General features: G+C 41.4%; 1 protein-coding gene across 9 annotated transcripts in view; it reads left to right on the plus strand.

The window, feature by feature from the left end:
* Positions 1–21,634, plus strand: part of tmem108 (transmembrane protein 108) — a 195,598-nt gene extending 173,964 nt beyond the window's left edge. For 3 of the 9 annotated variants that reach the window (XM_059653748.1, XM_059653767.1, XM_059653756.1), the window contains 2 exons: positions 13–167; positions 21,284–21,633. In XM_059653748.1, coding sequence (XP_059509731.1) covers positions 13–167; positions 21,284–21,430 — 302 coding nt within the window. In that variant the 3' untranslated portion in view covers positions 21,431–21,633. Of the gene's footprint in view, positions 1–12; positions 168–2,584; positions 3,388–21,283 lie in introns of those variants that run through there. The other 6 variants (XR_009447078.1, XM_048552781.2, XM_059653764.1 and 3 more) reach the window with 5 other exon arrangements.
* The last annotated feature ends 1,582 nt before the right edge of the window (positions 21,635–23,216 follow it).

A 23,216-nucleotide genomic window follows, 5' to 3' on the forward strand; every position in this document is an offset into this window, starting at 1 on the left:
TTCTGTTGACAGCAGTTTTACTTACGGTATGCTGTATGCAAAAAAAAAGGAAACCATCAAACCCTGAAAACAATTTAAGTTATTGGAACAACACAATCACTATGGATTACTTCAACAGGCACGCTGTGGAACTCCCAAGAGAAATCCAGTTTTTTGAAACATCGGAGGTACTTTTTTTTTAAACCAGTGAAGACAATTATAGATTAAGTATATACATGATGGCCTAACAAAGATTAAGTATCTGACTCCCCAGCCAAACAGTCATGTAAGGTTTTTGAGTAGATTGGTAGCTCGGGTTGTAGATGTTGTGATGGGTTGGCTCACCGAGCTGGTTCGTTGTTCTGCCGATGTTTCATTACCCTGCGGGGTAACGTCATCAGTGCAGCCTCTGATGAAACACCATTGTGTTTTCCCACTTGGTTTTTAAACTCTAGAGTCCGTTGAGCTGGATTACCTCACTTCTGGTTTTCCTTCATAGTGGAGTGTGTATGGAGTTGAGGTCTATACATTTTTTGATGGCTTTCTTCGTGGAGTACCAGGCTTTTAGGAATTCCCGTGCCTGTCTCTGCTTTGCTTGTCCCAGGATCTTGGTATTGTCCCAGTCGAACTGGCGGTTCTCCTTATCCATGTTGATAGAGATGAGTGAGTATTGGGCGTGTCTTTTTGTAACCTATTGGTGTTAGTGTACCCTTGTTCATTAATTTTCTTCCTGTTTATCCAATGTAGCGTTAATAATGTTATCTGCAGGGAATCTTATAGATGACACTGGTCTAACCATAATGGGAAGTGGGTCTTTGGTTCGCGTGAGCAGTTGTCATAGAGTTGGGTTTGTGGGTTTGTGATGTGGGTTTGTGTGCCACTCTGAAGCCCAGCAGTTGTAGCAATCTTGTGGTTAGTTCCACTGTGTTCCTGATGTAAGCTAGCGTAATAAGTGTGTTGCATGTAGTATCTTCCTGGTGTTGTTCGTGTAGGCATCTTCTGACCCAGTTTTTTGGATACCCACTATCTTTGAAAACCTTGAAGAGGTATTCTTCTTCTTAACATAATTCTGTGCTGCAGCAGTCTGTTGTTGCCTATTTAAATAGTGTTTGCACACAACTTTGTGTGTGTTAAGACGGTTACTATTGAAATTCAATACCTGGTTAGTGTGTGTGGCCTTTCTATGCACTTTTGTTTGGAGTTGCCCATTTGTCTTGCATTCTATCATGATGTCCAGGGATGGGAGCTGTTTGGTCTTCTCCTCTCTGGTGAATTTGATTCTGGTGAGGGTGTTGTTTATTAGTTTGTGTGTCTCCACTAGCTTGGTGTGTTTAATGATGACAAAGGTGTCATCCATGTAGCGTATCCATAGTTTCAGTTGGATTTGCGGATGGGCTGCCCTTTTCAGACTTTGCATCACTGCCTCAGCTGTGAGCCCGGTGATAGGTGATCCCATGGGTTTCCTGTTGATCTGATCGTATGTTTGGCCATTGAATGTGAAGTGGGTGTGAGGCATAGGCCCAGTAACTTTAACATGTTGTCTGTGGAGCTGGTTTCACTGGAGTCTTGTTCTTGTTCAAGTAGTGCTGTCATTGTTTCCCTTGCTAGTGGTATGTCTATTGATGTGAATAGGCAGTGACATCAAATGATATCATGGTCTCCTCATCATCAATCTTTATATCTTTGATACAGTTGAGGAATTCTTGGGCTGAGTGGATTGAGTAGGGTGACTTGTTGACGAGGTGCCTTAGTCTCCTTTGTAGTCCCTTGGCTAATCTGTGTGATGGCATGCCTGGAAGGAAGACCATGGGTCTAAGGGGTACTTTCAGTCTGTGCACTTACAGGAGATCATAGAATCCATGTCTGTTTGTTTGGGTTCATGTTCCTTTGGGTTTCATTCTTAAGAAGTCTGTTTTGTTGAACTGTCCTGTCTGTTTGAGTCTTTTTAGCGGTAGAGTATTTTGTTGCCTAGTTGCAGTGCCAGGTCAGTCTGTGCTGGCTGGTGTGCGTTCTCGTCAGCTAACAGTGCCTGTGCCTTGGAGATGTAGTCCCTTTTATTTAGTATTACTGTCATTGCATCCTTTGTCTGCAGGTAGTTCTGTGATGTTCTTATCCTTCCTCAGTCCTTCTAGGGGTTGCCTTTCCTATGTGTTGAGGGTGTTGAGTTCGTTCCTTCCGGTCAGCGTTGGGATTACTGTCTGTCTTACGGTTTGTTATGTTTCTTCATTGATGTTGTTGGTCCTCCGTGTGGTTTCCAGTGTGGCTACTAGCTCCATTTTGTTGGCGTCTCTGTAGGTATAGTTAAGTCTTCGGATGAGAACGGCTTTTTTCTGTGTTTGCCAGTTTCCTGTCGGAGAGGTTTCTTATCCAGGTGTCTGCTCTGTTGTTGTCATTTTGGTGGACAAGTGTGGCTAGCTTGGCCTGAAGGGTCTGTCTTTTCTTGGGCCGTGTGGTCTGTTGGCTGATGTTGATGGCTTGTTCCATGTCCGTTGTCCAGTCCTGATTGGTAGCTTCCAGGAATAAAGTTTTTTGATGCATAATTTCTCTGTTGTATCTATGGAGCAGGTTGTGTGCGTCATTTATCATTACCTTTACCATCTTGCAGCCATTGTGTTCTGCTGTCTTGCGGCTGAGAAGAAGAAGAATACCTCTTCCAGGTTTTCAAAGATAATGGATGTCCAAAAAACCCAATCAGAAGATGCCTAATCGAACAACACCGGGAAGATACCACACCCTCCAACACACTCATCATGCTACCTTATAATTGAAATTCAATTCAGGAGCATATCGGAACTAACCGCAAGAGTCCTACGACTGTTGGGCATCAGAGGGGCACACAAATCCACATTAACCCATGACAACTGCTCACCCAAACCAAAGACCCACTTCCCACTATGGACTGGACCAGTGTCATCTTTAAGATTCCCAGCAGAGACTGTGACAAACAGGAAGAAAATTAACAAGGGTGCACTAACACCAATTGGCTACAAAAAGACACGCCCAATACTCACTCATCTCTATCCACATGGATAAGAAAAACCACCAATTCGACTGGGACAACACTAAGATCCTGGGACAAGCAAAACAGAGACAGGCATAGGAATTCCTAGAAGACTGGTACTCCGCAAAGAAAGCCATCAATAAGCACATAGACTTCGATCCCACATACAGTTCACTATGAAGGAAAACCGGAAGTGAGGTAATCCAGCTCAACGGACTCCAGAGTTTAAAAACCAGGTGGGAAAACACAATGGTGTTTCATCAGAGGCTGCACTGATGACGTTACCCAGCAGGGTAATGAAACGTCTGCGGAACAACAAACTAGATCGGCGAGCCAACAACCACAACAGACAGTCATGTGTCCACCAATGAATCTTGTTGTATTGACTTGATACTGCTAGTTCTTATCTGAGGTATTTCATTCCAGCAGGCAAATCTGCTTAATTTTAACCTGCTCATTAGCTAACAAACAGGATTAATAGATTCAATTTTGCCCTGATCTACATGCAAATATCCAAAGAAGGAACAAGAGTAGACCAGTCGGCTGTTTCAGCCTGCTTGCCATTCAATAAGACCATCAATGATTTGATTTTAACCTCAACTCTATATTCCTACATATTCCGAATAATCTTTTATTCCCTGGTAATAAAAACCCTATCTACTGGGAATATTTAAAGATTCTACTGTACACAGTACTTTGGATATAGTCTCACCAAAGCTGTGCAAAACTGAAGCATAACCTCCATATTCTTGCATTCAGTGCTTCTAGCAATAAACAATAATATTTCAGTAGCTTTCTTGATTATTTGCTGTATGTGCAATCAACGTTCTGTGATTCATACACTGGGACAGACAGATCTCTGTACATTGTAGAGCTGTGCAACCTCTCATCATTTAGATAGTGTGCTTTTATAAATCTTTTCTGCTAAAATAGACAATTGCATATTTTTCCACGTTGTTTGCCAATCTTCACAAACTCATTTAACCTATCGCTTAACTTTTTATAGGTTCCTTATGTCCTCTTTACAGCTCCTTTACCTACTTATCTTTGTCATCAGCAAATTTAGCTATTTTCCCTGCAATTCTCTGCTGTACAGATTTCTTCATTCAAATCATTTGCATAAATTGTGAAGAGTGGAGGCTCCAAGCAGGGATCCCAGTGGCGCACTACTTGTGACATCATGCCAGCCTGAAAATGACCTACTTATTCCTACTGTCTCCTTGGTGTTAGCAAACCAACACTCTGTTCATACCAATATATTACCTCCTACACCATGAACTGCTATTTTCCATAATGCCCTTTGTGGTGGCATCTGATTGGATGTCTTCTGAAAATCTTATGTTAAGTACATTCACTGGTTGCCCCTTATTGACAGCCCAAGTTACTCTTTAAAGAACTCCAATAAATTAGTGAAAATGATTTCCCTTTGATAAAATCAGGCTGTGCCTGATTGCCTTGACCTTATCCAAATGCCCTATTTTAACAACTTTAAAAGTAGTTTTCAACATTTTCCCAAAGACAGATGTTAAGCTAACTGGCCTGTGGTTTCTTGCTTTCTGTCTCCATCCCTTTTTGAGTAAAAGAGTTAGATTACCTCTTCTCCAATCTAATGCAACCTTACCTTAGTCTAATGCGTTTTGGAAAATTAAAATCAATGCACAGCTATTTCACTGGCCTCTTCATTTAAGACACTTCTAGGATGCAATTCAGCAGGACCTCAGGGCTTGTCAACTCACAGTTCGAACAATTTATTTAGTACTATTTCTGCGAAAATTGTAATTTTCTTGACTTCCTCCCCCACTTTCAATTCCTGATTTTCAACTATTTTGGGATATTATTTATATGCCGTCTAGTGAAAACTGATGCAAAATATGTGTTCAGTTCATCTGCTATCTCTTTATCATCCATTACTGATTCCCTAGGATCATTTTCTATAGCAGCAAAACTTGTTAACTCTTATTTCTAATATTTAAAGACACATACTTTTTTTATATTTTTGACTAACTTTGTCTCATACTCTTAATTTTCCCTCATTAATCTTTTTTATAGTTCTTTGCCTCTTTTGTATATTTTGTCTAGTTTTCTGACAATCTTTGCAGAATTATATGTCTTCTCTTTGAAGCAACCTTTGACTTTATTACTTATTATTTCTCATTTGTTAGAATGTATATATTCTGTATGGAATATTCTTTCAAACAATTTCCCAATGCATTTCGATTGAACCAACCCTGAACCTAAATTATCAATCCACTTCAGCTAATCTTGCTTTTATGCCCTCATAGTTGCCTTTGTTTAAATTCAAAATAGCTGCCTTGCACACCCACTTCTCTCCCGTAAATGGTATGTAAAATACAAGTCAGTAAAATGGTGTAAGTAATTAATCCTGTCTCATTCGTCTGAAACAGGTCTAGCATAGACTCTTCTCTGGTTGGTTCCATAACATTCTGGTTTAAGAAATTTTTCTGAAAACATTTGGTAAATTCCTCCACCAGACAACGTTTTCCCAAATGATCTTACCAGGCTAGATAGTCAAAATATTGCAGTGCCATCTACAGGCAATCTGAGACATATATGCATATTGCAGAATTTATATATCAAGTGCAACTTAGATTTATTTCTAAATATTGAAATAAAAATTTCAATTTACAATCAAGCACAGAAAGCAAAGAGAAAAGAAGAAAGGCAATAGACAGAGAATGAAGGAGAAACTCAGCAGATGAGGCAAAATCTGTGGAGAGAGAAACTGAGATAACATTTCAAGTCCAGTATAACTCTTTTCAGAACTACAATGTGTTGGAAAGTGCTTTTTTTATACTTTTGACAGAGGAGGAGTTGTGATGTCAAGAGTAGTTAGAAAAAAAACATTTTCCAGCATTGTTCTGTTCTAAAGAAGTGTCAGACTGGAGTTGAAACATTAACTCTATTTTTCTCTCTCTACTGATGCTGCCAGACTTGCTGAGTTTCTCCAATAACCTCTTGTGTTTGCTTCATATTTTCAGCATCTGCAGTATTTTATTTTCCTCACTCTTTGAATAAGGATGTCACATTAGCAATTTTCCAATCGTGTGGTGCCTCTTCAGAATCCAAGAATTTTAAGAAAATTCTAAACAATGCATCTACTAGGTTTAATAAACAGGCAACAGCATGGCAGATGGAATATACTGTGAAAAAATATGAGGTTATTCACTTTTGTAGGAGGAAAACGTTCAGGTACTCCTTAAATGATAAGAGGTTGGCATTTGTAGATGTACCAAGGACCTAGGTGTCCCTGTCAAAAGCCACTGAAGACAAACATGCAGTTGCAGTACAATTATAAGGCTAATGTACTGTTAGAAACAAATACAGAGATGCTGGCAAAATACAGCAGGTCTGGCAGCATCTGTTGTAAAAGAAGGAGAGTTAACATTTCAAACCCAATATGACTTAGAATCTGGGATGTACTTTTGCTGAGAGTCATGAATAACCTCCTTAAATGTCTGTTACTGCTTGCTTTCTGTCATTCCTGCTAATCTGTCTGCCCAGTTCTCTTTAGCTATCTCTATGCTCATTTCATTGTAATTCCCTTTATTTAAGTTAAACACAGTTGTCTCTCACCCAGGTTTCTCACTCTTGAACTGAATATTAAATTCTATCATGATATGATCACTACTTCCCCGGGGATTTTTCACTTTGAAGTCATTTATTAAACCTGCCTTATTACCACATCCAAGATAGCCTGATTTGTTTTTATTCATTCACGGAATAAGGGTGACGCTGGATTTATTGCCCGTTCTAATTGCCCAGAGGGCAGTTAAGAGCCAAACATATTGCTGTTGGTCTGGAGTCACATGTAGGCCAGACCAGGTAAGGAAAGCAGTTTCCTGCCCTAAAGGATATTAGTGAACCAGATGAGTTTTTCCTGACAAGCAACAATGGATTTATGGTCATCATTAGATTCCTAATTCCTAGATGTTTATTGAATTCATGTTCCACCATCTGCCATGATGGGATTCGAGCCCAGGACCCCAGAACATTATCTGGGTCTCTGGATTTATAGTCCAGTGATAATACCACTAGGCCATTGCCTTCCAAAATTCCTGATGGCTCCATGACATATTGTTCTAGAAAGCGATCCCTAATATATTCTGTTAATTTGTTGTTGTAGCCATTCTATCCAATTTTATTAACACAATCAAAATGGAGATTAAAGTCACCCATAATTATTGCTCTATTCTTCTTACATGCATTTGTTGGTTTATAGCCTTAACCACAGTGTGGCTGCTGTTTTGGAGTCTATATGGACTCCACATTGTCTGAGTTCAGATCATGTTTCACATTACCTCCACCCAAGTGGACTCTACATCATCTGGGCTCAAATTATGTCTCACAACTGTCCTCATTTCAGTATTTTATTAATAGTGTTACCCCACCACTTTTTCTATCCCTTCTGTCTCTGCAAAATATCAAATGTTAAGTTCCTGGCTTGATCTTCTTGTAACCATGTTTCTGAAAAGTCTATGAGATCATATTTATTTACCTTGATTTGCACTATCAGTTCTTCTACCTCATTTCAAATACTTCTTGCACTAAGACATAAAGCCTTTAGGTTTGTTCTGTAATATGTTCTGTTAAATTGAATCCATACAGTGTGGAAACATGCCCTTCAGCCCAACAAGCCCACTCCAGCCCTCGGAGAATCCCACCCAGACCCATCCCCCTAATCTGCACATTCCTGAACCAGCAATTTAGCATGGCCAGTCCACCTAGCCTGCACATCTTTGGACTGTGGGAGGAAACCAGATCACCCAGAGGAAACCCAGGCGGACACGGGGAGAATGTGCAAACTCCACACAGACAGTCACCCAAGATTGGAATCAAACCCAGGTCCCTGTTGCTGTGAGGCAGCTGCTGAGCCACCATGCCATCCTAAATTAAATTAAATTATATTTGTTCTAATATATTCCACGGGGCGGTGTGGCGGTTCAGCAATTAGCACTGCTGCCTCACAGCACCAGGGACCTCGGTTCGATTCAACTGCCCGGCAACTGTTTGTGTCAAGTTTACACATTCTCCCCATGTCTGTGTGGGTTTCCTCCAGATTTTCCGGTTTCCTCTTGTGGTCCAAAGATGGGTAGGCTAGGTGGATTGACCATGCTAAGTTGCCCGTAGTGTTCAGGCATGTGGAGATTGGGTGGGTTATAGGGGGATGATGGTTTTATAATTTCTATGCAACTTAATCTTACTACCATCACCCCACTCCACTGCATTTAGTTTAAAGCCCAAGCTACAACCCTAGTTATGTGAAATGCCAGGGTAGTGATCAGGGCATTAATTCTGATGAAATCCATCACATTGGAACAGCTGCCTCCTTCATCGGTATTGATGCCAATGTCACATTGAATTCAAAGCTATTTTTCCCACACTAATCTTTGAGCTACACGTTTCCCTTTTAAATCTTGTTGATCCAGTGCCAATTAGCACGTGGCTCATGTTGTAATCTGGAGATTATTATCTTTTGGTTCTGCTTTTTTAATTTAGCCCCTAGCTGCTCTTATTTCCAACAGCAGAGCCTCTTTCCTCTTTGTATCTATCAGTGGTATCAATGTAGACAATGGCAATCTTTCTCCGCCACTCCAAGTTCTTCTGCAGCCCAGATATAAAACCAAAGGTAAAGGAGAAGGTAGGATTGCAGATTAATGAAGAGGTTTATTGTTACCAAAAAATTAAAGGAATAAAATGTATGAATGTCATATTGGATTAATGAACCATAAAAGTGTAGGGAACTTTGATAATAAATTATTATAATCCCTACAATGTAGAAACAGGCCCTTTTGCCCAACAAGTCCATACTGACTTCTGCCACCCAAATGAGATAACTTGAACCCAAGCACCAGGCAGGCAACTCAGCCTTTGGTATTCTCAATGCTTGCCGCAGAGAATAGTTTGTCTTCCCCTGACTGTGCTGTCCCCGATAATAAATACGTTTATCTATTCTCCCCACTCTTGAATGGCTCCCTATATTGTCAGTTTGCTCATCTTCCCTGTAGCCCCTGCTTGTCCACACAGGAAGCAGTTAGATAAACCTGTTAGACAATCTCAAAGACTGAGGCTCCTTTGGCACTATCTCCTCGATCTCTCTACCTGCTTCACTCATAGTCACATCCTCTTGTCCCTGACCACTGATCAGTTCAAAGTAGTTAGTCTAAGGAGTATAACTGCTTCCTGAAACACAGCATCCAGGTAACTCTACCCCCCCCCCCCCCCCCACCCCACACTGATGTGATGCAGTGTTCAAAGCTCAGACTCAGCTCTAACAACTAACTCTGACTAACTCTGGCCACTAACAACAAAAAAAATTGTTGTGCTAGTATGACTCCAAACAGAGGAGAGGAATCCCCCTGATTCCCATTGATTCCAGTTTTACTAAGGTTCCTTGATGTCAGACTGAGTTAAGTGTGGTCTTGATGTCATGGACAGTAATTCTCACCTTGCCTCTGAAAGTCAATTCATTTGTGCATATTTGAACCAAAACTGGAATGATCTGGAATAATTCCCCTGATCGAGCCCAAAATGTGTAATTGAACAGGTTATTCCTGAGCAAGTGTTTCTTGATAACATTACATAGAACATAGAACATAGAACATAGAACAGTACAGCACAGAACAGGCCCTTCAGCCCACAATGTTGTGCCGACCATTGATCCTCATGTATGCACCCTCAAATTTCTGTGACCATATACATGTCCAGCAGTCTCTTAAATGACCCCAATGACCTTGCTTCCACAACTGCTGCTGGCAACGCATTCCATGCTCTCACAACTCTCTGCGTAAAGAACCTGCCTCTGACATCCCCTCTATACTTTCCACCAACCAGCTTAAAACTATGACCCCTCGTGCTAGCCATTTCTGCATTATTGATATTTATTTTAGAATTTGAATGTTGTGATGTTGCTGTGGCTCTAAGAGGTTATGTTGTCCTTCTTTTTGAAGAGAGGTTATAAGGCAAAAGTGTCAAGCAGTCTATAAAAACCACAAGGAAAACAGCTTGTGAGAACTTGTTTTTTTCTAAGTTGGAACAATAGAACCATCCTGCATTGGTGTGACCAGCTCTCACAGACCAGGTTTTTGAGGGCGTTTTTTTCAGTTTTTAAGTTTAGTTTTAAGTAATTGCTGTTGTGAGCTTGAAGAAGAGAAAGCTATTCTTGCCTCTCCTAGTTGTAACCATTCTCTTCCTAGGCTGCTAATTGCATGTGAGACAAAATTAGGTTTTCTGAATTTGCCTTTTTGCCAAGGGGTGGTGTTTACAGGACATTACTATATTGGAAAAATTAATGAAAAATATTTACTGTATCTCTTATTCTGTTAAGTTTTCCAATAGAGTTGTTATTTTAAACTCCTCTTTCTTTTGTTGTATTTTAATTATAGTGTTTAAATAAATTGGTTTTGATTAATGTCGAGTATTCTGACCAGTTGCATTGCATTGGGAATGCTTTTGCACTTTACATTTTGCTTCTTACATTTGCTTCTAAAATAAGAAAAGGTTAGGGTGAGGGAGTCTAGTCTGACTCATTACACTGTTGAACTACTTGTTGAGACGAGGTAAGATTCTTGCTTTTTTAGGTGTAGAAGTGTGGAGATGGCAGTTAGGGTGGTGGTATGCTCCTCCTGTCAGATGTGGGAAATCAGGGAGCAGTCTCGTGTTGTTGACAACTATATCTGCAGGAAGTGTGACCGGGTGCAGCTTCTCACAGACTGTGTGGTTCAATTAGAGAAACAGCTGGATACACTGTGGTGCATACAGGGGGCAGAGATAGTGATAGATTCTACCTTTTGGGGGATGATCACACCACAGTTTCAGGCAGATAGGTGGGTGACCGCCAAGAGAAGCAAGCAGGTAGTTCAGGAGTCTCCTGTGGCTATTCTCCTTTCAAACAGGTATACCATTTTGGATACTGTTGAGGGGGCATAGCCTCTCAGGAGGTAGTATTAGCAGTAGCCAGACATGCGGCACCACAACTGGTTCAGCTGTAGAGTAGGATGTGGCAAAGTCTAGGCGAGTGATAGTAGTAGGTGACTCAATAGTCAGGTGTACAGATAGGCGTTTCTGTGGCTATGAACAAGACTCTGAGATGGTGTGTTGCCTCCCTGGTGCCAGGGTCCTTGATGTCTCAGAGTGCATACAGGACATCCTGAAGCAGGAGGGAAATGAGCCAGAAGTCACTGTCCACGTTGGCACAAATGACATTGGTAGGAAGAAGGAAGAGGTCCTGTGAATTCAGGGAGTTAGATCGGGAACTAAAATGCAGGACTACCAGAGTAGCAATCTTAAGATTACTACCTGTACGATGGGCTAGTGAGGCTAAGAACAGAAAGAGTGCACTTGAGCATGTAGTTACAGATGGATCATTGGGATGTCTTCTGAGGAAGGTGGGACCTGTACAAAAAGGACAGATTACACCAGAACTGGAGGGGCATCATATCCTGGGCGAGAGGTTTGCCAGAGCTCTTCATGGGGTTTAAAATAGTGTGGCAGGGGGATGGAAGCAGGAATATTAGACTTGTCAGTGCAGAGACTGGAGACAAAAAGTATGACGGAGACATGCACAACACAGCGTAAGAGCAGGCAGAGGGAAGTCACGGGGCTCAGAGGGACAGTAGAACTAGAATGCATTTACTTCAATGCAAGAAGTGTAGCAGGTAAGTCAGAAGAACTAAGAGCATGGATTACTGCATGGAATATTATTGCCATTACAGAGACATGGTTCAAGGAGCGACTGGACTGGCAGCCTAACATTCCTGGATATTGCTGTTTTAGGAGGGACAGAAGGGGAAACAGAAGGGGTGGGGGAGTTGCACTGCTAATTAGGGATCACATCATATTGTTGAGGGAGGACACATTGGAGGGATCTTGCATTGAGGTATTATGGGTGAAGGTCAGGAATAGGAAGGGTGAAATCACAATGTTGGGAGTTTTCAACTGGCCTCCCAACAGCCCATGGGAAGACAGGGGTGCAGATTTGTTGTCAGATACTGTGAAAAGACTGGGTTATTATAGTGGGTGACTTCAACTTTCTTTTTATTGGGAATCCCTTAGAGCCAGGGGTTTGAAAGGAGACCAATTTTTTTGTTGCGTCCAGGAGGGCTTTTTGAAGCAGTATGTTGATAATCCAACAGGAGAGGACACCATATTAGATTTGGTCCTAGTGAATAAGCCAGGATAGATGATTGATGTTTCAGTAGGACAGCATTTTGGACTTAGTGACCATAACTCCATAAGATTTTGAGTAGTCATGGAAAAGGACACAAGTGGCCCTCGGGTGAGGTGTTTAATTGGGCAAGAGCCATTTACACCTAAAATAGACAGGAACTGGAGAATATGAATTGGAAGCAGTTATTTGAGGAGAAATCTACCTCTGGCCTTTGGGAGGCTTTTAAAGACCAATTGACTAACATGCAGGATATGTGTGAACGTACAAAACTAAAGGATAGGAATGGCTGGATTCGGGAACCATGGATGACAAGGGAAATTGTATCTTACTCTGAACAAAAAGGGAAACTTACGATAGATCTAGGCAGCTACAAACTGAAGTCCTAGAGGAGTACAGACAAATTAGGAAGGAACTTCAGTGCGCAATTAGGAAGGCAAAAACAGGCCATGAAATGTCCTTAGCAAACAAGGCCAAGAGGAATCCCAAGGCTTTTTATGTATGTATTAGGAGAAAGAAAAGAATAGGCTGACTCCAGGACAAAGGAGGGGAGTTATACATAGAGCCACAGGAAGTAGGGGAGATCCTGAATGAGTACTTTGTATCAGTTTCCACCAAGGAGAATATCATGACTAATGTTGAGGTCAGGGATGAGTGTGTGAATACTCGAGAGAATGTTGAAAGAGGAGGTTTTGGGATTCCCATATTGCATTAGAATAGACATGTCCCCGGGACCAGATGGGATCTTGTTATTCTTATTATTCAGAGATGCAAGGGAAGTAATAGCTGGAGCATTGGCAGATATCTTCACATCTTCAATGATCACGGGTGAACTTCCATAGAACTGGAGATTAGTGAACATTGCTCCCTTGTTTAAGAAAGGACGCAGGGATAATCCAGGAAACCATAGGCCGGTGAGCTTGACGCCTGTGGTGGGAAAGCTCTCGGGGAAGATACTGAGGGACAAGATATATGCGCATTTGGGGGGAAATGGACTAGTTAGTGACAAGCAGCATGGTTTTGTCACGGGAAGGTCATTTCTCACCAACCTGATTGAGTTTTCTGTAGAGGTAACAAGGATAATTGGTGAGGGAAGGGATGTGGATGTAGTTTATGTGGACTTTAGCATGGCATTTGATAAGGTACCACATGGCAGGTCGGTACAAAAACTAAAATCACAAAGGATTTGGGTGGTGTGGCTAGATGGATAGAACCCTGGCTTGGTCATGGAAGACAGATGGTAGTGGTGGAAGGATGTTTTTCAGAATGGTGACTGGTAACTTGTGGTGTTCCACAGGGATCAGTTTTAGGACCTTTGTCGTTTATAGTATATATAAATGATCTGGAGGAAAATGTGGGCAATCTGATAAGCAAATTTGCCGATGGCGCAAAGATTGGTGGAGTTGCTAATAGTGCCAATGATTGTGAAAGGATACAACACGACATAGATAAATTGGCAACTTGGGCACAGAAATGGAAGGTTGGGTTTAATCCAGACAAATGCAATTTTGGAGGATCACATTTAGGTGTGAATTATATTGTAAATGGCAGAACCCTTAGGAACACTAACATTCAGATGGATCTGGCCATGCAGGTCCACAGTTCCCTGAAAGTGGCAACACAAGTAGCCAAGGCATATGGTATGCTTGCCTTCATTACCTGGGGCATGGAGTACAAGAATTGCCAAACACATTGCAGCTATTTAAACCCTGTTAGGCCGCATTTGGAGTAATGTGTGTACTTTTGGTCACCATACTACCAGAAGGATGTGGAAGTTTTGGAGAGAGTACAGAGAAGGTTCACCAGGATGTTGCCTGGTCTCCAGGGTATTGGCTGTGGGGAAGATTAAAAAGACTAGGATTGTTTTCATTGGAAAGATGGCGGCTGAGAAATGACCAGATAGAGGCCTGTAAAATTATAGAGGTGTAGATAGGATGGATAGTCAGAAGCTTTTTCCCAGCATTGAACTTTCAATTACAAGGAGGCACAAGTTCAAGGTCAGAGGGAGAAAGTTTAAGGGAAATGTGCGAGGGAGGTTTTTCATGCAGAGAATGGTAGCATCTTGGAATGCACTACCAGAACAGGTGGGCCCATTGAAGACATTTAAGAGACACCGAGATGGGTACATGAATTGGCAGGAAATAGACGGATATGGATTGAAAAGTGGCACGTTTGTTTTTAGATTAATTAGGGCATGATGGTCAGCACAGACTTGGAGCAGCGAAGAGCCTGTTCCTGCGCTATACTTTTTCATATGTTCATTTGTTGATTTGTATGTGAGTTTTGGTCTGTGTTTATGAGGAAGTTTAATAATTAACTTTAAGATTATTTGTGGAGCTTTTTTCTTATTTGAGATCAGTATGAAATAGTTACTGGAGTGCAAAAGGGAATCTTTCTCATTGGGCGACTTTTAAGAGTAGACAGAGAAAAGCTACTAGGCTGCTTTTGGTTAGTTATCAGGGCCTTTTATTTTACTCAGGGAAGCACCCAGCCTTGGAAATCTTTTGGCTTCAGTTTCAGTCCTGGTTGAAGTTCCATGAATGAAACAGCTCTCATGGACGAAGGAAGGAATTAGTTCAGAAAAGTTAGAAATTGGTTCCCTCAGTTTAAAGGTTGTATTTGAAAGTTCCAGACTGGAAGTGTTTGATTAGAAACCTAATGGGTTATTTAAAGCTGAGAGTTAATTGAGCAAATACTCAGTGAAGAGGCTATCAGGCTCTCAACACCGTGAATTAGAAGAAATTGTGAAGTCAAACATACAGAGGTGATTGAAAAAGAGATTCTTTCTGGTGATGAAGTATTGCACTCTTGGGATAGATAGTAATTTATTCTTCCTTTGTGTTTCAAAATCATTCCAAATTGTTTTATATGTAAAAGCTTGGGTTATTGTATTTTATCATCTTTTTCATAATAATCTTTTGTTTTATTGTGTAAACCAAATCTTCAGCATTATGTGATCTGACCTTCCAGTAATAACACCAGCTGGGATCATAACAATTATGACATAGAATGAATTGTATTGGCTGAGGACCGTGATGCTGAGGACCTCCAGAGGAGGCCAAGCTGAACCATCCACTAGGAGATGGATGTAAATGAGCTTGTCCTTTGTGCTAATGTTTTGGGCTGTGTTTTGAGGATGGGGATATTTATGGTGTCTTCTCTTCCTCCGAGCTGTTTAATTGTCCACTATCATTCACAAATAGATTTGGCAAGACTGCAGAGATAAATCTGATCCATTCCTTGTGGGATCAATTATTCCAACTCCAAACACTTCCTTAGTGTTTCCCTCCCTACCTCCTCCTCTAACCAAAAATAAGCATGCACATGTCACTGTGAGGACCAGAAGCAAGGGAAAGGGATATTTATGATGCCTTCTCTTCCTACAAGCTGTTTAATTGTCCACTATCATTCACAAATAGATTTGGCAAGACTGCAGAGATAAATCTGATCCATTCCTTGTGGGATCAATGATTCCAACTCCAAACACTTCCTTAGTGTTTCTCTCCCTCCCTCCTCCTCTGACCAAAAAGAAGCATGCACATGCCACTGTTAGGACCAGAAGCAAGGGAAAGGGAGAGATCCAGAGAACATTCTGGGAAGGTGAGTAAGGGAGGCCCTACCGTGGGTATTCGTAGCAATAAGTAAGGATAAGTGTTTAATAAATTTCCTTTAAAATTTATTAGTGATAGAAATGTCAGTCAGTAGGGTTTAGTGCTGCACTTGTGAGATGTGGGAGTTCTGCAATGCTTCCAGCATCCCGGATGATTATATCTGCAGGAAGTGCACCCAATTGCAGCTCCTCATAGACCGCTTGGATAGGTTGGAGCGGCATTAGGTGCCCTCTCTAACAAGTATACCATTTTAAATACTGTTGCGGGGGGAATGACCCATCAGGGAATGACAACAGCAGCAGCCAAACTGGTGGCACCATGGCTGCCTGTGTTCTTACAGAGGAAAGGAAGCACAAAGAGCACGAGAGCAATAGTTATAGGGGACACTATGGTTAGAGGTACAGAAAGGCTCTTTTGTGGATGTAAAAGACACTCCTGGATGGTATGTTCCCTCCCTGGTGCCAGGGTCCAGGATATCTCTGAACGAGCAGAAGGTATTCTGAAGAGAGAGGGTGAACAATCAGAGGTCATGGTACATATTGGTTCTAATGACAGAGATAGGATGAGTGATGAGGCCCTGCAGCCCCAGTTTAGGGAGTTAAGTAGACAGTTAAAGAGCGGGACCTGCAAAGGTTGTAATCTTGGGAGTATTGCCTGTGCCATGTGCCAGTGAGGCTAGAAATATGAGGCTCAACTCGTGGCTCGACAGATGGTGTAGGAGGGAGGGTTTATCTTCTGGGACAAGTGGAACCTGTACAAGAAGGACAGGTTGCATCACAACTGGGCACCAATATTGTGACTGGGAGGTTTGCTGGTGTCACTTGGGAGGATTTAAACTAGCTTGACAGGGGGTTGAGAATCAAAGCATAGGTAAATTGACTGAAAGAGTATTAGATAACAGGAGCAGTAAGACTCAGAAGGAGAACAGGCTGGGTGTGGTTGCTAATCAAAGTGGAGCTAGTGGACTGAAGTGCATCTGTTTCAATGCAAGAAGTGTAACAGGTAAGGCAATAAGTAAGGATAAGTGTTTAATAAATTTCCTTTAAAATTTAGAACTTAGAGCTTGGATTAGTACTTGTAACTGTAATGGTTGTTGCTATTACAGAGACCTGGTTACGGGAAGGACAGGATTGGCAGCTTAATGTTCCAGGATACAGATGTTTCAGGCAGGATAGAGCAGGATGTAATGGGGTGGTGGATTTTACTACTTGTTAAGGAGAATATCACAGCTGTACTGCGGGAGGATACCTCAGATGGCTCATACAGCAAGGCAATATGGATAGAGCTGAGGAACAGGAAGGGTGCAATCACAATGTTCGTGGTTTACTATAGACCTCCCAACAGCCAGCAGGAGATAGAAGAACAGATATATAGGCAGATTTAGGCAAGATGTAAAAGTAACAGGATGAATGAAAATCCCAAGAGCAAGAGGGTAGCCAGGGAGAGGGTTGGTTGACTCAAGGAACAGGGAAGGGAACTTATGTGTGGAGCCAGAGGAAATGGGTGAGGTATTAAATGAGTACTTTGCATCCGTATTCACCATAGAGAAGGACTTGGTGGATGATGAGTCTGGGTCATGTTGAGCTCAAAAAGGAGGAGGTATTGGGAGTTTTGAAAAACATAAAGGGAGACAAGTTCCCTAGGGCATGAATATACTCCAGAATACTGAAAGAGGCAAGGTAGGAAATTGCTGCAGCCTTGAGGGAAATCTTTGTATCTGGCTACAGGGGAGGTCCCAGAGGATTGGAGTATAGTCAATGTTGTTCCTTTGTTTTAGAAGGGTGGCAATGATAATGCAGTTAATTACAGGTCAGTGAGCCTTACATCAGCAGTCGGGAAATTATTGGAGAGGATTCTTCAAAACAGGATTTACCCCCACTTGGAAATAAATGAGCATATTAGTGAAAGGCAAAATGGTTTTGTGAAGGGGAGGTTGTGTCTCACTAACTTGATTGAGTTTTTTGAGAAACTGACGAAGATGATCTGTGAGGGTAGGGCAGTGGATGTTGTCCACATGAACTCAGTAGGCCTTTGGCAAGGCCACTCATGGCAGACTGATACGAAGGTAAGGTTGCATGGGGTCAGCGGTGAGATTGCAAGATGGATAAAAAAAAACTGGCTCAGTCATAGAAGACAGTGGATAGCAGTGAAATGGTGCATTTCTGAATGGAGGACTATGACTGGTGGTGTGCCTTGGGGATCAGTGTTAGGACTTTTGCCATTGTTATATGTATAAATGATTTGGAGGAAAATGTAACTAGTCTGATTAGTAATTTTGCCGATGACACAAAGTAGGAGGGAGGTTGGTAGAATTGCAGATAATGATGAGGACCATCAAAAGATACAACAGGATATAGATCAGTTGGTGACTTGGGCAGAGAGATGACAGATGAAGTTTAATCTGGAAAAATGTAAGGTAATGCATTTTGGAAGGTCGAATCCAGATGCAAAATATACAGTAAGTGGGAGAACCTTTAAAAGTGCTGATAGGCAGAGGGATCTGGGTGTACATGTACACAGGTTACTGAAAGTGGCAACGCAGATGGAGATGGTCGTCAACAAGGCATACAGCATGCTTGCCTTCATCGGCTGGGGCATTGTGTTCAAAAATTGGCAGGTAATGTTGCAGCTTTATAGAACCTTAGTTCGGCCTCATTTGGAATATTGTGCTCAATTCCGGTCACCACACTACCAGAAGGATGTGGAAGCTTTGGACAGGGTACAGAAAAGATGGAGGGCATTAGCTTTGAGGGGAGGTTGGACGAGCTTGAGTTGTTCTCACTGTAATGAGAGAGGTTGAGAGGCGACCTGATAGAGGTCTACAAGATTATGAAGGGCTTGGACAGAGTGGATAGTCAGAAGCTTTTTTCCTGGATGGAAGAGTCAGTTACAAGGGAACGTAGGTCATAATACGAGGGGCAAGGTTTAAAGGTGATGTTCAAGGCAATTTTTTTTCAATAGAAGTTGGTGGGTACCTGGAACTCGCTGCCAGGGGAGGTAGTCGAAGCAGATACAATAATGACTTTTAAAGGGCGTCTTGACAAATACATGAATATGATGGGAATAGATGGATATGGTCCCCGGAAGGGTAGGGGGTTTTAGTTTGGAGGGCAACATGTCAGTGCAGGCTTGGAGGGCCAAATGAGCTGTTCCTGTGCTATAATTTTCTTTGTTCTTTGTTCTTCATCCCTGTCTAATGCAAACTACTTCCTCTGTTTGGCATACCAAATAGTTCTGTGTATTAGCTTCACCAGGTTTACACTTCTTTTTTATATATGCCAGTGTGCTTTTGGCATGCCCTCTTCACAACTCCAGGGTTGATTATTTAGCTTTATGGAATGAGAGAATAGGGGTTAATTCATACTTCATGGATGCCCTGCTCTGAGTTGCTTGATTTGTTTAAATTCTATCCCATTTAGCATGGTGGTAGTGCCAGACTGCGAAAGAGAAGATCCTTAACATGAAGAGGGAACTTTGTCTTCATAGTGACTGTGTGTTTGTTAATTCAACCAAAACTGTCAAGGACAGACATGTCTGCAACAAGTAGATTGATGAAGATAAGAGTGGTGGGCATGTGGAATGTGCTGCCAGCAGCGGTAGTGGAGTCAGATACTTCAGCAACTTTTAAGTGACTTTCGGACAGGCACATGGAGGATAGTAAAATGTAGGCTATGTCGGGTACTTTGATCTTAGTAGGATAATAGGTTGGCACGACATTGTGGGTCGGAGGGTCTGTACTATGCTGTACTGTTTTATGTTCCTTTTATTGATTGTCTGATCACCTGTCCCATACACAGTTTAGCAGTTTTGTTCTGTAGGACTCAGCCATTTAAAATATTAATGATACTTCCAAGTCACTCCTGATGATGGACATTGAAGTCTCCTACCAGATCATGTTCTAAGGCCTTATTGCCTCAGCACTTTCATCCATTAGTGTTCAAATGGAGGAATACTGATTTAGAACATAGAACATAGAACAGTACAGCACAGAACAGGCCCTTCAGCCCACAATGTTGTGCCGACCATTGATCCTCATGTATGCACCCTCAAATTTCTGTGACCATATACATGTCCAGCAGTCTCTTAAATGACCCCAATGACCTTGCTTCCACAACTGCTGCTGGCAACGCATTCCATGCTCTCACAACTCTCTGCGTAAAGAACCTGCCTCTGACATCCCCTCGATACTTTCCACCAACCAGCTTAAAACTATGACCCCTCATGCTAGCCATTTCTGCCCTGGGAAATAGTCTCTGGCTATCAACTCTATCTATGCCTCTCATTATCTTGTATACCTCAATTAGGTCCCCTCTCCTCCTCCTTTTCTCCAATAAAAAGAGACCGAGCTCAGTCAACCTCTCTTCATAAGATAAGCCCTCCAGTCCAGGCAGCATCCTGGTAAACCTCCTCTGAACCCTCTCCAAAGCATCCACATCTTTCCTATAATAGGGCGCCCAGAACTGGACGCAGTATTCCAAGTGCGGTCTAACCAAAGTTTTATAGAGCTGCAACAAGATCTCACGACTCTTAAACTCAATCCACCTGTTAATGAAAGCCAAAACACCATATGCTTTCTTAACAACCCTGTCCACTTGGGTGGCCATTTTAAGGGATCTATGAATCTGCACACCAAGATCCCTCTGTTCCTCCACGCTGCCAAGAATCCTATCCTTGATCCTGTACTCAGCTTTCAAATTCGACCTTCCAAAATGCATCACCTCGCATTTATCCAGGTTGAACTCCATCTGCCACCTCTCAGCCCAGGACTGCAGGAAATTCCCTTGGATGACCTGATGCCAAAAGAATACATGGGGTCCCAAATGAATGTTCAGGACTCCCAAGGCAACTCCTTCCTGACTGCATATGTATATCCATAGTGGTGTCTAAGATCTTGTCTGTAAGCTATGACTCCATGAGTGTGATAATGGTAGGCCAATGCTGCACCATTCTATGGCACTGCTATCCAAATTTTGACTCGAATAAGGAGGATTTTGCCGGGCTTAAAGGGCAGAGCTTGCCTTTGTCATTTCCGGTGCCAAGGTCCGGTTTTGTTTCTTTTCCAATTTGTAGTAGTTATTTACAACTGAATGACTTACAAGCCCATTTCATGTGACATTTAAGAGATAACAATAATGCTCTGGGTCATGTAAAAGTTAATACTAGCTGGGTTGAATGACCTTTTTGTGTCCTGTATAAAATGAAACAATTTGAGAAGATGTAATGGAATATTTTAGAGAATATGATTCTTGCCTGCATAGAGTGAGGAAAGTAGTTTTAGAACATAGAACATGGAATGTTCTATATATCTTCTACGTTCTAAAACTACTTGCCCACTCTATGCAGGCAAGAATCATATTCCCTAAAATAGTCCACGACTTCCTCACAAAATGTTTCATTTCATAATGATTTTACATATTTTATATCTGACAATATCATAGTATTTAAATACGGCATAATTTGGAATGATGCATAGGGATATCTAATTTGGAAATGGTTATTTTTTTTTAGGACCATCAATCCGAACCTCAGTCCCCTCTGAATGGTGATTATGTAGACACTGGAATGGTTCTTGTCAATCCTTTTTGCCAAGAAACAGTCTTCTCATCGAACATAGATTTCCTGAGTTGTGCCCATGGGAAAAAGAAACCTGAATAAAGCTGTGTTACCATAATACCTGTATTAGGCATATACTTCAATGGTAATCTTTAAAAGCAAACTAACTTAGGTTATGGACCGCATTTCCAAAAATTCATAATTCATTTTTTTATATCTGAAGAAAACTTTACAAGATTACTTTATCAAATAAAAGAATTTCTCAGCAGATAACCACTTAAATTCTGGTTTACTTGTCTATTTCTTATGATTCTTTTTCCTGGTTTTAACACGTATGTTTTTTCACTGATGTAGTGTTTTATATTTATTTGTAATTGTAATTTTAAGGAAATCTGTAGTTAAAGCTGTAGTCAGTGCATTAGACCAGAACAATAAATGTGTTTATGCATAGATCTATCAATTTGAAGTTAAAAATACTGTGCAGTATGAGGAATGCTTTTGTTTGAATCATGACAACATGTACATGCACTTCATATGCCACATTACCATAGTCCACCAAGTATGAAGCATAATGCATTAAGCCAAATTTAGTCTTAAAAGTCTCCTTCAAAACAACCCTTTTAAAATTAAAATGATTTTTGTTATTATCTTTGAAAATCTACAGACTAAGAAAGCAAAAAAGAAATTTTGAAGGAACCTGCTTCCTGTGGGTTATCACTGACCAGGGTACAATGTAGCAAAGCATATAAAGGTATCTAGCATTGACCAGATGTGCCATGTACAATAAGAACACAGAACAGTACAGCACAGGACAGGCCCTTCAGCCCACGATGTTGTGCCGACCTATTACCCAACTAAGATCAATGCATATACTGCATATCCTACATTTTATTATCCTCCATGTGCCTATCCAAGAGTCGCTTAAATGTTCCTGATGTTTCTGACTCCACTACCATCACCGGCAGCCCTTTCCACACACCCACCACTCTTTGTGTAAAGTACCTACCTCTGACATCTCCCCTATACCTTTCTACAATCACCTTAAAATGATGCCCCTCATAATAGTCACTTCCACCCTGGGATAAAGACTCTGACTATCCGCTCTATCTATGCCTCTCATCATTTTGTAAACCTCTATCACGTCACCTTCTTTGCTGCAATGAAAAAAGCCCAACCTCCCTCAACCTTTCCTCACAAGACCTGCCCTACAGACCAGGCAGCGCTCTGGTAAATCTCCTCTGCACCCTCTCTAAAGCTTCTATGTCTTTACATGCTCATTTGACTCAAACACTTATTTGAATGTGATAAGCACACTTCCAGGCCAAAATCCCCACATCCCCAAGTGAAACACCTTTTCATGCTGGTTTCACTGAAATGTTTATTTCCATGCGAATAAGCAATTCAGAATACCAAAATCCAAATTTGACCATATGACTCAACTTTTGATGTTAGCTACACTTAAATGCTTATTTCAGTGAGATAAACACTTCAAAAGATGAATGTCTCAACTTCACCAAATGACTCAACTTTTGATGCTGTTTTCAGTAAAAAGCTTATTTCAGTGAGTTGAGCACATCAGAAGATCCAAATCCCAACTTCAGCAAATGACACATCTTTTGATGCTGGTTTCACTGAAATGCTTATTGCAGTGTGATAAGCACTTCACAAGACCAAAGTCTCAACTTCACCAAATGACTAAACTTTTCATGCTGGATGGACTCAAATGCTGATTTCAGTGAGATAAGCGCTTCAGAAGACCAACATCTCAACTTCACCAAATGACTCAACTTTTCATGCTGTTTTGACTCAAATGCTTATTTCAGTAAGATAAGCACCTCAGATGACCAAAATCTCAACTTCATCAAATGACACAACTTTTGATGCTGGA

This window comes from Stegostoma tigrinum, chromosome 2 (assembly GCF_030684315.1).
Source record: "Stegostoma tigrinum isolate sSteTig4 chromosome 2, sSteTig4.hap1, whole genome shotgun sequence".
Taxonomy (NCBI): Eukaryota; Metazoa; Chordata; class Chondrichthyes; order Orectolobiformes; family Stegostomatidae; genus Stegostoma; species Stegostoma tigrinum.